This window comes from Canis lupus, chromosome 3 (assembly GCF_011100685.1).
Source record: "Canis lupus familiaris isolate Mischka breed German Shepherd chromosome 3, alternate assembly UU_Cfam_GSD_1.0, whole genome shotgun sequence".
In the NCBI taxonomy this organism is placed as follows: Eukaryota; Metazoa; Chordata; class Mammalia; order Carnivora; family Canidae; genus Canis; species Canis lupus.
The window spans coordinates 28,899,594-28,917,443 of record NC_049224.1 but is presented as its reverse complement, the minus strand read 5'-3'; the positions used below and the strand labels follow the sequence as shown (position 1 = coordinate 28,917,443).

The 17,850-nt window shown below is 35.1% G+C and overlaps 1 protein-coding gene across 1 annotated transcript in view; it reads right to left on the bottom strand.

Moving 5' to 3' along the window:
• Positions 1–3,095: 3,095 nt before the first annotated feature.
• AP3B1 (adaptor related protein complex 3 subunit beta 1) overlaps positions 3,096–17,850 on the bottom strand; it is a 266,465-nt gene continuing 251,710 nt past the window's right edge. The window contains 2 exon segments of the mRNA NM_001002974.2: positions 3,096–3,819; positions 16,055–16,193. Of these exon segments, the coding sequence (NP_001002974.1) occupies positions 3,666–3,819; positions 16,055–16,193 (293 nt within the window). The 3' untranslated portion in view covers positions 3,096–3,665.

The following is a 17,850-nucleotide window of genomic DNA, read 5'->3' as shown; positions in this document are numbered from 1 at the left end:
AAATAGTGCTTATGCCATAACACAGTTGAAAAATGGTAGGAAAAAAAATGTTACCAAGATGGAAAGAGTAAAGCCTTCATTTACTCATACTGAACGTTATTTGTCAGAAAGTCGCATAAAGAAAGGAGATGGAGACTGTGAAGATCCAGGAACAAATTTCTGGTCCATTTAACAGCATGTTTTCCTATTAAACACAATTTCTACTCATCTAGGAGTATAACACTATCATAACCTTTTTTTTTTTTTTTTGGTTCCTCTAAAATCTCAAGAAGAGAGTGAAAGTGATCATGAAAACTTTTTTTGAGGTAACTGGTCAAGTTGGAAGAAAACGGATGATTTAAAAAAAAGGCAAGTACATGATCAAAAGGTAATTGCCTTTCAATTAACCTACCTTCAATTTATGGAAGAACAAAAGAAATGTGCACCCAGTGGCTGGTCTGGTCAGGTCACCTGTGTGAGGAGAGGGGAGGTAGAGGTGAAGAGATAGATTCAGTACGACTCTGGAAGCTGACAGTTCACTTAAAGCTACTGGACTTGGCACCCAAAGTGAGTGAGGGTGGAGAAGGAGATGAGCCTGTTTTAGTATATAAGCGAAATTTGTTTGCAAACCAGGGCTCGCTGACTTAGCAATGTCCACACTGCCATTTCTTCATTTATTGCCAATTGGACTGTTTTTTTTCCTTGGGATTAGAGAGCGTATCTTCTATTTTACTATACCCCTGACAAGGGTTATCACAGTTCTTCACCTTCCACATGGATGCAGTCTTAAGGCTTTGATAATTTTGCATTATAACAGTACTTTTCCCCCTCTTATTATGTGAAAAGGGGACTTCTCCCCCATTTAAACACATTCCCCTAGAGCCATAGAGAGATTACAGAGAGGAAACAAAGAAGGTAAAAGAAAAGCTTAGGTTTTCCTCTAACTAGCTAAACTTTGCTTTTTTTTTTTTTTTTAAACTTTGCTTTTTAAAACCTCTTTATGTTATTCATTATTCTGAATTCTTGTCTCCTTTACTGTAATAGATACCTTCTTAACATAGGTTACAAGGGCAAATTTTTCATAAGCTATTATAAAGTTATTTGAATGTTTGCAAATAGTTACTGGGAAGGGCAAGTATCAAATATTTTAATTTGATAAGTTCTTTGTTACAGTCTCTTCAGAATAAAAACATTCTCCTTTTCTTAAATAAAGCAAATATATTGGGATACTGAAAATGAGGCAATGTGATACCAAAAAATGAGGCTCAGTCTGAAATATACTATGAGAGCCATTCTTCAAGATTGGTGTATATAAAATGTCCCATTAAGTGGACATTAAAATGAAAAAATACAGCTAGAATTAAGAATTCAACACTGACTAACTCGACTCAATGGAACAATTTAGAGATAATCATGGATTATGATAAAGTTAAAGGAAATATGAGGTAAGGAACTCTGAAACATTGTACCAAAAAAGGAAGAGCCCCCACCCCATTCCACCTCCATCTTAAACTTGTGATTTTGATCATTTTTCTCATTTCTCTTATATGAAAAGTATTTTATTGATATTCAGCTATTGATGTTAAAATGGCTTCAACTGTTAGCATACATTATTCTGTATAGATTTTAAATCTTAAAGTTAACTATCACAAATTTCTTATTCAAAAATAAATTTCTACTGAAATTTCCTTAGTTTTATTATTATTTTTTAAAGATTTTATTTATTTATTCATGAGAGACACACAGAGAGAGAGGCAGAGACACAGGCAGAGGGAGAAGCAGGCTCCCTGCAGGAAGCCCCTGATGTGGAACTCGATCCCAGGACTCTAGGCCAAAGGCAGACATGTAAGGGTTGAGCCAACCAGGTGTCCCCTTAGTTTTTAAATACATACATACCTATGAGTGACCTGTTTTCAAAGATAAGTGTCCTAATTTAAGGAAAACAAAAACCGATCTACATCACAACATACATTTTCTTTCTGCTTTGATGCATCATGTATAAATACGTTATTCAGAAAACAGATATTTAGCCAGTAAAATTATAACATTTCAAAAAATTGTTGACTTAAAAATCCAAAGTTGTGAAGCAAGCCCTGAGAAACAGGATTAATAATGGAAATGCCAAAAAAAAAAAAAAAAAAATAATGGAAATGCCAAGAGGCTGCAAAAAATGCAAGAGGTGCTTCTGAGTGTCAACACTGCCATGACATGTAAGGCTCCAGAGTGAGGTTGAACACATGATTTCGACGGCGCTACTTCTTCTCACCCAGATTAATTGCTGTATTTCAAGAGCAGGACAATTTATCAATCTTGTTTTCTCTCTCCAGCTCATGAGCTTGAAAATTTAAATATTTTTTTAGGGTGTTTTGTTCTTCTCAATATGTATTTTCCAAGAATGTTCGTTCTGTTCTTTTCCTCTTTATGTATGTTCCACAGTATTTCTTTCAATGTATATTCTCTTTTTACTTTTTAAAAATCTTTATGTGGCTTTACAGAAAGGGAACTAACTAGCATATACTCTCTTAAAGCCTATTACCTTACATCAGAAAGGTAAATAAAATTTCAACTGGTTTTAAAAAGGTATAAAAGACTTAGAAAAAAGTTTCCCAGCTATAGGACAATCTTAATAAAAACAGTAACGTGCCTAAATTAGGAAACAGACACTCCAGGGAAAAGTGCAAATATGCTGATTATGTAACTTTTAAAAAAATTTCTATGATTAGGTTTATACTGGTTAGTTTCGAAAGGTGTTTCAGTTCATCTAAGTTGGGCATCAAGATTCCTAAAGGAACAATGAGATCCAAAGAATATATCCAGCAGGTGTAATATACCTTATAATGATCTCTACAATTAAGACTGCACAGAGACATTTTATTTTATAACATGATGATTTTTGCTATTGTTATTCAATATATCATTTTTTTTCTTGGAGTTCACTATTCTCTAAACAATTAGAAAATCTATTTGGGTTCGAAAGTCATTTTTCTTTCACTAACTAAACCCCACTGATTGCTTCTTTGCAGAATATAATACTCAAACCATTTGCTTTAAAATAAGTATCAGCCTATGAACTTCAGTATTACATACAATTTCTCATTAAAAATGCAAAGACACATGTTATTCATATGCTAGTTTATTATTTGGAGATGACTTCATGATGAGCGTTGTCAATAACCAATTACAATACCAGGAAATTCACAGAACAAAATTCTGTAGAGATCTTGTTGTTTTTGTATTTAATTCTAAAAAGTATGCTACTCCAATTTTCACATACCAAGCTGAGATGCCGTTTAGACTTTTTCTAGGCTAATTTTTGCTTACCCTGGGACGGAGGGTGATTTCCAATGAACTTAAAATACCCAATTCATGCCCATCATTGTGAAAAAGGAGAAGGAAGAGGAGAAGGCCAGAAGTAGTAGCAGGACAGTGAAAATGCCACATGGATTCAAGAGTTGAGAAAACTGACAGTAAAATATATGTTCTTTGGTTAGCAAAGCGAAAAGGGGGAAAGTATTGCATACATGATAGATACACACTAGCATTCTAAAGCAGGAGACAAGAATGTCAAGAGTGTATTCTTTCCCCGCTGCCAGATGGAAGGGCTATTATTATAAATGAAAGGCAGCAGTAGTGGATGCCAGGCACTTTTGTTGTGTGCCAGATTCTGAAGTCCAGATGTAAGCAGGTTACCCCTGGGACAGGACAGGCTTCAACTCCCGCAGCAGAACAGAACCGATCACGGTTCTCTCAGTGTTGATGATAAGCTGGGCTGTAGAGCCTTCCTTCAGCTCTACTGTGACGAGCATCAATGACCCACTGTGCACAGTTTTAGCTGCAAACCTGAAGGGAAAGAAAGAGACCTTTTATTATGAGGGCGGTGGGGGAAAGGAGACAGCACAGATTCAAATAAGTCTAAAATAATTGTTTTCTCAGTAATTTCTTACAGGTTCCCTACTGCCAAAAACCCAAAGCCAAGCATTCTTCTCAAAAATCGATAAACTGCCCAGCACCATGCTTACCACAAGCAGGTAATCTTAGTGCACAGTTAGAACAGAATAAGAAAAGTAAGTCTATTTTACTTCTTAGTTTGGACAATAGATATGTGTGAATAATTCTCCATTAATAGATATTTGGGAATCATTCATTTGATGTTTAACATTTCGTCAGGCACAGGGCCATTTAAAATGAACCACTGTATTTTTATTTTTGAGACATATTAAGGAAAGGTACTTCTCTCAAAGAGCTTGAAATTTTAATTCCTCATATGTGAAAATGATTACTCAAGAAGTTAAATAATTTTATGGACATTATAAAACTCATATCGTTTCAGAAATTCATGCGTGCATATTAAAATATTCAAATTCAATCTCTAATGTTGATGATGACATGTAACAAAATCACATGCCAGGTATAACACCACACTCCTCCTTTTTAAAACTTTTAATGTTCAGAACGTTAGATACTTCTTTTTGCTCTAGAATAGAGGAAACTCGAGGTCTAAGGCTCCATTACTAAATTCCAAGACATGAAGAATCTACTAATTACATGGAATTAAAAGCAAAACTAGCCTTTTAAGCACTGCAATTGACTGAAAAGCCGTTGGAGGCACAATGAACTTCTGTCAATCCTGCTAATTCATTCTGCACGCACAGTTGAGCCCCAGAGACGTGAAGGAAGAGGACGGTACCCTCCCAGGCCTCTGTTTCCCACATGGAGCATGTTCCACACATTTTTTTGGGGGGAGGGGGTTTGATTGCAGGGATGGCTGGAGAAAAACAAAGTTGCCGCACATGAGCTTTTGAAAACACTAACAAGTGTAGAGCAGGTCTGTGACCTGCTGTGACCCCACTTTGCAGGGCCAATCCCCTTTCCCCTTTCTGTATGACACGTGTCTGAATCTGAGCCATCTGCCTCAATTTGCGCAACATCTTCAGCCACAATGGCACCCAGTTAGCCCTGACAACAGCTCACAATACATAAAAATAAAACTGCCGCGCTGACAGCACGCTGCGGACTATTCAAGAGCAAACCAACTGGTCAGTGTCTCATGTCTGACAATTAGCATGGGCCTTGCGCAGAGCCCGTGGTGTCCTCAGGGATCTGTTTAATTACCATCAACATAAAAGAGGGAGTTTATCAGGAGACTCTCAGAAAAACTTCACTCCCAACTTAATTAAAATATTAGCCACTTAAGCAGGAAGCAGATTCTCTTTAAATGGAAAGTAATTTCTTTTTTGAGTTTTTAAAAAATGACATCAAGATCTTATAACATACTTGATTCTTTTTCTGAAAACTAACAAGCCATTTTTGACTGAAACAGAATCACGAAAATCAGTTTTCCAACGATTATTAGAATAATGACTCAAAAACAAAACAAATATGCTAATTTTACATAACAAAATATTATCGGCACTTTCAGGTTGCATCTTAAAATGTGAGCTAGTGGGTTGTTGATAAAGTATGTTAGAAGCCTTTTCATTTATTTTATTTTCTACAAACCTGGAAAACTACTCTCTCCAAACAAAGTGAAGACTGGTAAGGATAATAGATTTATACCAAGACAGAGCAGGTTTTCTACTTGAGAGAAGCAACTATAAGTAACCAGTTTAGGAGGTGAAATCATACCAGTGTGTTTTTTTTTTTTTTAAAGATTTATTTATTTATTTATGATAGAGAATGAGAGAGAGAGAGAGAGAGAGAGAGAGAGAGGCAGAGACACAGGAGGAGGGAGAAGCAGGCTCCATGCAGGGAGCCTGATGCGGGACTCGATCCCGGGACTCCAGGATCGCGCCCTGGGCCAAAGGCAGGCGCTAAACCGCTGAGCCACCCAGGGATCCCCCATACCAGTGTTTTTAAAGAGATTTTATAAATTCTCATAATATACACATCGGTGTGCTCTTCAGATGTCCACACAAGACATAAGGAACTGCGTACCTAATTCCATCTTCCAGAAAACACAAATATCACTAGCCCCCCAAAGACCCTCTTTTCTATATTACCCCTTAACAAGTTTATGCATTTCTTTTGTCCACATTTTTGAGGTTCTTCTGTGTCACAGGAGAATCCTGTTTCTGTATTTCTTTAAACCATGTCTGTATGTCTGTTAAACCAAAGGGTATTAGGTAGCTCTACTGTCCTTCTCATTTATGTAACTCCCCCCCCTCCCCCCACAGATTTGGTCATCACCAAATCTTCATTCAACACATAATTCAACAGAGGTCCCTATTTCTGACAGGGTTATAATTATGTAAACAATAGTCTTATTAGTCCCTTTATTTACTTAACACTTGTGCCTTGGGACTACAGAGAAGGAGATTATGTCTGAATAGGGACACAAAAGCACTTGAATTTCAGGGTTGCACAGCCCCAAGGCACATTTTATCTCTTTTCTATTAAAAACTTAGAGTCGATGGTATAGTAACATAAATTCAGCAGAGACAAATGTCAGTCTTGATGTCAGTATGTTTACAGAGACTAAAATTAGTGTCTTGTACATGTTTTTGAAATCTTATTAACAAAATTTTCAATACTGTAAAGAATAGGGGCATGAAAGAAAAGAGATCTTTGCTTACACTATAGAAGAAACAAGCTAAGCAAATCATCCTAGCAATAAAATCTGTTAGCTGGTGTAAAAGCTACTGCCTTTTTAAACTAAGTTTCTCTGTTCTAGTGGGCACAAATGGTGGAAGCAATGTTTTAAAGTAGAAGACTAGATCAGATGTTCTGACATTCTCATTTCACAGTTCAAAAAGGATGTATTTAATTGGAACACAGCATGATTACAACTGGGTTGTTTTGGTCCATGAAAAGCAAAGCCACCTCCCTCCCCGCCCCCCCGCCAAATTTATTAATCAGTTAATGCCCAAACAGGCTTTGCTTTAACATACACTGAAAAGATGGTTATGGAAAGAGTACCAGTAAATAAATAACACATAGCTAGCTTTGGGAGGTAAGAAACAATGATTATAAAGACAGCTTGGGTCAAATACTTCTATGTTAAATTTAATGGCTGACATCAGGACCTCTATACTTGACCTCAAATGAAGACAAACACTTTTCCAGAAGGCATGTGCAGTTTTTGGATCACCATATTCACAACTGCAGCTTCCACTTATTAAATGCTTTGTATAGCGGCACTTGCTTGATTCTATGAGGCAGATCACTTTATAGATGAGGGAACTAAGGCCTCAGAAGTTGAGGAACGTGCTCGTGAGCACACAGCTAGTGAATGGTTGAGCAGAAATTTGAACCCAAGTATTCTGATTCTGGATTACATACAATCTGAAATATGCAAAGTGCACCCTTAATATTTTTTTATTATTAAACAGATAAACTAAGGTTTTTATTTACTTAATATGCATACAATCTTTTGTTATTCCAAAAACTTTAAGAGGGAAGATATTTCCCTTCAAAACCGTGTACCTGAATTTGCACCATTATGGAATTCAGAGCATCCTGACTTGGTGCTTTGTCATAATAACTTTCAAATTTCTGCCTTTAAAGATCTAAAACATTTTAAACATCCACTACTTTCCACTCCCTCAAAAGAGACACCAGCAGTGAATAATATAAAACCTTTTTGAATGGAGCTGTAACACAGGGAGGGAATTCTGGGAGGCCAACCAACCTCAAACACCAGTAACACCACAAATGAGAACAAATAAGAGGGTGACCGTTAAAGATGTATTGCCTATGTATGATGGGCTCCATGTTATTAAAAGGATACCATCTAGGTGTTTTTCATAATTTCTCATTTTCATTCCACCACCAAGCACTTGCTGTTTGTAATCACCAACTGAGAAGGTAAAACTATTTAGATATATCTGTATTTCATTTTATTACATGTCTTTTTGTCTATTATCTTTAACAATTGACATTTAATCTTTGAAGCTTGTAGGAATTCTTAAGATTAAAGACAAAATAAGCTGCTTGCCAAACCTAAATGAAGATACCACTTTTCTTAAAAAAGTTAATCTGTCTTAACTATTGACAGAATTATGAAAAAAGCTCAGATAACAAAAACAAATTGGTATAAATTTATTATCTACAATACATGGCTTTATTCCCTCGTGCACTTAAGCCATACTTTTTTTTTTTTTAGATTTATGAGAAACTGGCTATGGAACATAAATGTTCTTTGTCAGAAGGAAGAGAAATTCTACAACTCAATTGTTTGAACAACTACAATAGGACAACGTGAATTAAAAAGTATTTATCTGAAAGACTGTTTCAATCTCCAGGGTAATCACAAACATAAAGATTTTAAGTAGAATCATATTTGCCACACTTAAAGCAACAGCTCTAGGACATGCTTTTTCTTCTCTTGGATAGTCTTCCTGGTTTCTGATTTTTCTATTCTGAGTTCAATTTTCTCATGTTTTCTGTTCTACTGGTTACCAGAAGCTGTGACAATGGCCTACTCAGGCTAAAACTTTTTTTTCCTCTACTCTTACATGAAGCCTTCAATTACTGCCTGCTGAAGCAGACAGAATCCTATTAGTAAGAAAGACGATCACAGGATGCAGTGCCCTGCCCTAGCTGTATAAAAATAATTAGTCCAAAGTTGACAAATGTGTAATGAAGTCACACAATGATTATATGTAAGAAATATTGGTTTCAATAAGCCAAACATCAAATGCCAAAGCATGGTGACTTGGAGTATTATTTTCCAAAGAATTTAAAATGACAAATCCTTATTACTTTGAGTTATTACAGAACATTTTAAACAAAGAATTTGTTAAGTGGTAAAAAAATTCCTTCTGTTGACTATACAATTGTATTTTAAAATTAAGTGCATTACCTAATTGAATGAATATTGAGGAAAAAGATTACATGTGATTCTAGTTTAGAGAATTCAGCCAAAGCAATGTATTTTTCCCTATTATTTTTAAAAAATCAGCCAGCAATATTATAGTGTTTTTCTTTGACAATCTGATGAGAAGAGTTAAAACAAAAAAATGAGCTACTGTCACAACTTAAGAGTTTCTGTATTCTGTTCTATCTTTAAACATGGTATAAAAAAATGATTCTCCATACTATCCTGTGAATGACTCATTCTCTTTCTTTATACAGGAAAGCTAAATAAATCTAAGTGTAGTTTCTCAAAGAAGACATGAAATATTCCAGTTATTCTAAAGCATTTCTAGGTTGTCTGTTAATGGGAGTGGGATGGGATGGGCCTTAACAACAAGCCAAATAGTAAAACAAATAAATTCTTACCCTATTCTCTTTGATTCCTTATAAAACGGTCAACCCAGAAGGAAAATCATCAAGAATACCTCTCTTTCATGTCTACATGAAAACAGTTATATATATTCCTATCAAGCTGTTGCATAACAGAATATTACCTCACAAACGGTGGAATTAAATAAAACTTAAAGAATGTTTTAAAGCAAAATAAGCTGTGTAGTTTGGTTATTTCTGAAATATCCAGATATGCTTTCCGTGTAAAAATTAACTGAGGTCCACATTTGTTTTTCAATGAAACGCTGTGCACAGAACCTACAGAGATCAAAGCAGCAGATACAAAAGCGGTGCTGCCCCCTAGTGGACAGACTCCAACCTGAACAAGAACTCGGATTTCTAAATCAGTTCCACAGATCTTTAGTACTGTTTGAAATTCCAAATTTCTTGTACAGTAGTTAAAAGACCAAAGCCTGATATCTTTATACTAACAACTGTTCACAAAAAATTTTGTTTTAAGACAGCTAAGGTATTATTACTACAGTATTAAGGCTAATAAAATTAGGGCACTAAGATAGTTTTCTGTTATTGTCCTTTAAAATTACTTGATATTTAAATATTTCATGATTATTAGGGAAAAGAAATAAAACAACAAAAACAATAGCTCAAAGGTTGAGCAACCTAAGAACAGAATAAAGGGAAATATCAAAGGCCCTACTAAGAAGTGACTGTCATTCATGTTTGTAACCCTAGTATTAAGAAAATCTGTCACAAGTCTTCAAAATATATTAAATGAAGGTCTTGCACAATATAGACATTTTATGATGGAAATGGTTGTATATACAGTATTTCTCCTATTAATAATCATTAAACATATACATGATAATAGTGATTCACAGGATGAACTAAGGCCTAGAGATGAAACAAATTGTTCTTTTTTTTTTTTTTTTTTTTTTTTTTTTATTTATGATAGTCACAGAGAGAGAGAGAGAGGCAGAGACATAGGCAGAGGGAGAAGCAGGCTCCATGCACCAGGAGCCCGATGTGGGACTCGATCCCGGGTCTCCAGGATCACGCCCTGGGCCAAAGGCAAGCGCCAAACCGCTGCGCCACCCAGGGATCCCCCAAACAAATTGTTCTTTACATGTACTTCAGTTAAATAAAAAGATCCTTTAATTTTAAACCTATAAATATGTTGGTAAGATAAAAAGTTGACTGCCAGGTTGCCATGGATACACTGTTCTATTCACAGCACTAGACTTTCCTAATAGTTAAGGACCTGAGTAACAATAGTAAAACAATGTTTTTTCTATTAAGACTGTAATTATTCAAAAGTTGCACGTATTCAAAACTTGCAAATTAAAAAACTGACAGAGAAAATAAATAAAAAAAAATAAAAAACTGACAGAGTAAACAAGATCCAAATACAGATTAAGATACCGGGGCAAGGAAAGGACTATAAGTATTGAATACAAGTTAATAATGAAAACTGTTCTGGTTCTTTTTTTTTTTCTTTTTTTTAAGATTTATTTATTTACTCATTCAGAGAGAGCGAAGAGAGAGGCAGAGACACAGGCAGAGGGAGAAGCAGGCTCCATGCAGGAAGCCCGATGTGGGACTCGATCCTGGGTCTCCAGGATCACACCCCAGGCTGCAGGCGGTGCTAAACTGCTGCGCCACCGGGGCTGCCCTGTTTTGGTTCTTGTTGAATAAACTAAGAACTAAAATAGAATCATAGCAGAGACCAGGCTTTCCATTTTCATCAACTTACCACATATTTCTCCTTACAGGGTCAATCTGTTGTTCACGAAAGGGCAAAATGACTAGGTAGTGTGACAATTCTTTTGAACAACACCACTGTTACTGAATGTCAGAATTCTGGAAACTAGGTTAAAATGCTGGGACTGGTGAAAGACAAACTTTTACTTGTGGTCTGAGACTGTTGCACAGACAAGACTATAACACATTAATATAATTAACAGTATACTCTTGCTGGAGCACAACAGCATAGCTGGAAGAGAAAAACGAACCAAACATCTTATCTATTAGCATCTCTTAATAACTAATCTGTAAAAAGGAAATGCATAAACATAGAAGAAATACACTTTAAAATGTCATGTGGCTATTATTAACTCTTGATAGTGCAAGGTGGCCTCAAACTATAAACTCTGGAACATTATTGGCCTTATAACCGGGTAGAGCACTGGCTAAACTGCAGATTCCTGGGCCATACCCCAGATGTACCAAATCTGAGTCCCTGGGTGCAGGTCCCACGAATATGAGTTTTACACAACCCTCCACAGGATTCTTTTGTACAGAAAAACCTTAAAGATTTTGGAGCTATAGACATTTAGCTTTCTGCTTTTTGGTCACTGTACATTAGTACCTTTGTGAGAGGACAAGCAATGTAATAAAAGCAAAGGCACCGCAATTTCTACATTGCACACTAAATATTGACACTTCCCTTTTGCAGTCCATTCATATACTGGCTTACTGTTGTTCACTATGCCTTTGTATACACTTTATTATATATTAGTTTATTAGTATTGTCTTAAATAATACACTTTAAGACTTTTATAACACATAGAATCTCACATGTTTTAATACGAATATCTAACACAGGACATGAAGATATTAAGCACTGTGGTTAATAAATGCTTTTTTTTATGACTTTTTAAATTCTCATTTCTGTACTACTCCTTATCATGTGGTAACTGTCATCTGGAAAATAGCAGATTGCCATAATGACCATAACTCTGTATATCTCAATGGGATGGTTTTGTTCTCAAAGAGCAGCCCTTTCAATCACCAAGCAAGTCCCACAGAAATGAAAATAAAGTTGTCTTTCAAAAGTATACTGGTTGGCTTTTTAAGACTATTGCTCATTTAGAAAATCAAAACTAAAGGTCATATAATCTCACAGCAGATATGCTTTCTCACTGATCTTGAAAAGCAGTTAATTACATAAGAAATGCTCCTTGTTTTTGAAATGAATTCCATAAAACTTGTGCTCCTTTAATTGACTTTTTCTTAATGGAGGCCATTCTCTGTTGATATGTAGGAACCATTTTCTGCTATGTATTCAATTAAAATATCTACTTTACGCTATTATGCACTTCTGCATATTAACGAAGATTCCCTTTTTCGTAGATAATTCTTATATTAACCATTCTTTAACTTGGCATTTAATGTAAAAACTATTCAAATTTTAAGAGCAGTGGGAATAAATTATTCCAAAGTTAGACAGTGGAAACTTTATTCATTGAATGGTCAGAAAGAATACTCTGGTGCTTATTGAATAGTCCTCTCAGAAATAAAAGATCCTGAAAAATTAAATAGAACATAGGCCCACCAAGAGTAATGTATTGATGTATGTACTGGAAATTTTAATATCTTAAAATATTAATATTCAAAATACTTCTCACCCTTGTTCTTTTAAAGTCATCTTAAATCAATTACCATTAATACAAGAATGGCATTGGTCCTACTCTTCATCAACTCAAAAAGTAACCATCACAGAAGAATAAATAAGTCAGACAGCTCACAAGGATTTCAATTTTGTGATTGACATATAAGTTTAGATGTAACTCATTAATTCCAGAGGATAATACGATACCAAACACTACAGTTAAAAACATGAGTACAACTCAATAAAGTGATAAACTGTTCATTTGTTATTATAATATAAACAGTAACTGCTACTTCATTTTAAATGACATTAAGAAAGGCATCAGTACAGATTTTACCAACAATTGTTAATTTTTGTTACTGCAAATAAAAATTGGCAAAAAAGTTACATATGAAAAATATTTTTTTTAAAAAAGGGATCCCTGGGTGGCGCAGCGGTTTAGCGCCTGCCTTTGGCCCAGGGCGTGATCCTGGAGACCCGGGATCGAATCCCATGTTGGGCTCCCGGTGCATGGAGCCTGCTTCTCCCTCTGCCTGTGTCTATGCCTCTCTCTCTCTCTCTCTCTGTGACTATCATAAATAAATAAAAATTAAAAAAAATATTTTAAAAAAAGTTACATATGAATGATGACAATTTTTAACAATTTCTGTATGAAAAATACAAGTAACTCCAGGTGTTTATTGCCTGGAAGCTTTCTGAAATTTAGAACATTAATATGGCTATACTATGAGAACGAATGCAAACATTTTCAGTTACGTCTAATGAGACTTGTGAGGCAAATTAAGACAGCACAACCTAATCTTAATTATAGATAGGTATGTTTTTCACTTTTGACTGTGTAGTAACTTGGGCTCTTCCCCCAAGTTACAGAGCCAAACACCAGGCTACTGATCATACAGCCAGATTAGAGAAGTGCCAAGACATTGCAGATGTGTACAAGGACCATAAACATTAAGTTTGAGTGCAATCTCTGCATTCCAGAGCCAAATATAAACAGTTTTTAGTTGTGTGTTTCCCCTGCATTAGTACAGACAATTGAGAATTGACTATAATTTAATCACTTGAAAAGGCATTAAGTTCCAAACCACCAAGACTAGTTACATGCAAACAATGCTTTAATAGAAATTATACAACTGTGCTAAGTGTCTTTCTTAGTCTGTTTCCCAATAGGAAGGTAGCTTTTATATTAGTTGGATTTGAGAAGGTAATCTGGCTGTTTTCTTCTAAGAAACAAAAATCTGGAAAGCTGCCATTGCTTTCAGAAAAGTTAACCCACATATAGAACAAAACAAAAAATAAATCAGAAGTTCCAACATAAACACAGGTGATCATATGTCTTTTTGTACATTACAGAAGGACATACTAAAACAGGACTGAAGTACTGCTGGATACTAGATGTGTCAGGTAAAATTTCATATTGTATAAGGATATTCTGGTGTTTCAGGAATTTCAATAATTCAAAGTATTCATAAATAAATCAAAGAACCTCTGCTAGAGAAAATCACTTCCTGCCAAGAAAGTAAAAATATTTTCACTGAAAAGCCTTCTTTTCACTCTTCCCCCTACTGAACAACATTAACTGATAAGCTGTATTTGCATGGTCGTACCAGTATGATGACCTAATATCCATTTTATTATTTTATCATCACCCTATGTGAGATAGATAGGATTTGTCAGATATTAAGAAATGGAAGCATCAGACCTGCTAAATAACTTAACCAAGGACCTTTCTTTAAAAACAAAACAAAACAAAACACAAAAAAATAGGGTAAATTTTTTGATTAATGCAGTGTTCATTGTCACAATTAGTAGATGATGTTAGACACCTTCAATAATGGCAGATTCGCTCTCATTCAATAATGGCAGATCAAGACTTGAACTGAGTTCTTCGAAGGCCAAGACCAAGGTTTTTCCATAGATAACAAAGATTTCATTTCACTACCCCTTCTTTTCCTTGCCATCCCCATCTAAACAGATGAAGATCTTAAAATGCATAAGAAGTTATCACTTGCCTCAAATTACCACAACCAATAATGGCAGAGATAAATCTAAAACCCAGATCAACTGCAATCCTCTTTATAAGGGGGCTCTCTTACCTCTGTATTAATTTGAAAAAAAAAAAAAGATTTTATAGGTAATCTTTATACCCAGTGTGGGGCTCAAACTTAAAACCCTGAGACCAAGAGTTGCATGCTCCACTGACTGAGCTAGCCCGGTACTCCCCTTTCCTCAATTTTTTTTTTTAAGGTCTAAAGTCATTCTCTTTGATTTTAAATTTATTTTCTATATACATAGATAAAGGCAGAAGTGTACCATTGTCAGTGGAATGGCAAAGGAATTAAAGATGGAATTAATGAATTCCTTTGAGCTCACAGAAGACTAAGTAATAACTGCATGTTTGTTTAAGGCAATCATTTTTATCTTTACTTTCATTTCAAGCCACTGGCACATATAAGATCACAAACAGGGCAACCATATTAATCACATTTTCTCCTACCTTTAAGGAAAATGACTTGGATCTCATGCTTTAGATGCTGGGTGGTGAAGATATATCTGGTCTAAGAAATAGAAGCTGCATTTGGCCCTACGTTGGTTTTCTAAAAGCTCCTTAATTACTGGGATCTCTCTTAAGGGATCACTGTAAAAATCACTCTGAATGTGGTACCCAAACTTCTTCCATTTCAAGTGAAAAAGTACAATCGCACTGCTTTATAAAATAGTTCTTCCTGGAAATCCACTGAATCTGGTGAAATAGGATAAATTCTCAACTGTATCTCATAAAAGGTAACTTTACAAATCACCAAACTATTATAAAACCCAAGTACACTGCCCTTCAGGATAGTCCATTCCAGTGTACTAAGGATTCCATGAAATAGGAAGAGAGCCTTAACACAAATCAATCAATTAAATATCTCATCAGAAACAAAGAGAGGGAGGGCAGATACAGGTTTCAGGGTTATTATTATTATTATTATTTAAAGATTTTTATTTATTTATTCAAGAGAGATGGGGTGGGGGTGGTAGGGTGGGCAGAGACATAGGCAGAGAGAGAAGCAGGCTTCATGCAGGGAGCCCGATGTGGGACTTCATCCCGAGGACTTCAGGATTATGCCATGGGCTGAAGGCAGGTGCTCAAATACTGAGCCACTCAGGCATCCCTCAGGGTTATTCTTTTCTTTTCTTTTTTTTAAAGATTTTATTTACTTATTCATGAGAGACACACAGAGAGAGAGAGGCAAAGACACAGGCAGAGGGAGAAGCAGGCTCCATGCAGGGAGCCCGATGTGGGACTGGAGCCCGATGTGGGACTCGATCCTGGGACCGCGGGATCACACCCTGAGCTGAAGGCAGATGTTCAACCACTGAGTCACCCAGGTGTCTCAGGGTTATTATTTTCAAGGAAAACTGTGAATTGAAAATTACATATTTACATGTACATATATATACATAACTTATCTCCATATCACATGTTGATAAACCTACCTGTATATATTATCTTGGCCAGAAGGGACTACACCTACATTGGCTATATTTACAACCTTCTGAAGGATCACAGAGGGAGTGAAATTCTGTGGTGCAGCAATGATTACAGTAGAAGTTTCATTCATTCCTGTTAGCATCCCTGTAAAAGCAAAAGAAGGCTCCCTTTACTAATTTCTTTATGACAATTACAATAAAACTATTAAGTTCATAACCAAAATTAAAAATTTTTTTCCAAAAAAACCCGCCACTCCAGAATATAATTTTCAAGATAATTATCATAGAATTAAAATAACTGCAAATGTTATAAAAAATTTTAAATCCTTATTGTGTAGGAAAATGTATTTTAAAATGCAGTGGAACTTAACTCTTAATATATCTGATTTTCAATACTATAAGATACAAATGTGGAACCACAAAGATGTTATTCATTTACAGTCCCTTTTAAAAAATATACCCAATTAATTTAGACTATGTTAACTATTCACGCTTTTACTTTTTAAGAATTTTTTCCCCCTCTCCTTTTCATTCATAGATCTCTCTTGCCAAATGCTGTCTACAAACAAATGAAAGTGAGTCTGGAATAACCAGCACCATTACCTGATGAAAGGCCTCAACTGATGGATCAAAGGTATCTTAGCAATGACTTAAAGTCACTGAACAGTTAACGTGGTTCTAAAAAATGCACACGTATCTAAACAGCTATATTATATTTATCTCTAAATATAATAGTATTTGCCTAATGAATGGGACTATATATTAATTACAAAAACACCAACCGAAATTTCTGAAGCAATACATTTGGAAGCAAAGGAAAAAATGTGAATGGAAAACCTTAAGTTCCAAAGACATTTAAAATTGATATTTAAGAAAAAAAGCTAAGCAAAATTATGAACAAAACCCATATGGTTAACATGACATGTCATTAATATCAGAATCTCATGTAAAAATGTTCAGTGAACGAATTCAGTAACATGCCACTTAGAACAAATATTGAAATTTAGTACCGAGGTTAAAAAAAACCAAAATAATTATAATAAATGCCATCTACCTTGAACTGTGATATAAGTCATTGACATCTAATGGTATCTAGTAAAAATGATAATCTTTTGAAACATTTGATATGTGCACAATAGTTTACAAAATTCATGAAAATGGTAAAATTTGATTTTATGTTTTCAAAAGGCTCTGAACCTTCAGGGCTATATATTTAATTTAGTTATTTACTGCAAATGCAACCTGAAATTTAAAAGAACCCCTATGATTAGCAGCACAAAGATATGAAAGCCTAACACTGTAAAAAGACTTATCTAGCTTTTACCAAAAAGCAGTTTTTACTAACCACTTTCAAACTTGGGGACACTATGTTCTGTCTTAGACTGTTTAACTTCAATATTAGGCAAAAGCTTTAAAAACTACACAAGCAGTCAAACACTGCTTTTAAGTAAAGCACAGTGGATGCTGACATAACACTGCTGAGAGATGTGTGTACTCATTTAGGATTTAAACCTTCTCCATTAAGCTCTATTGAAGAGCAACTGCTGAATAAATGAATGCAACTATGTTTATGTTAAAAGCCTGTTTCCCGCAGCATGTAATTAAAGGAAATGTTGTACAAAGCCAGTACTTTTGTCAAGCTCCTGTAAATGGAAAGATGGATAGCACTCAGAGAAGTGAATGCATTGCTTCATATTTAACCTTAACACTCTTGTCATTAATGGTTTGTCTAACTTGGTCTATAAAAGACAAGGTACTGCTCCATTGAAGTAAAATTTAAAAAATCAACTAAACCATGCTTT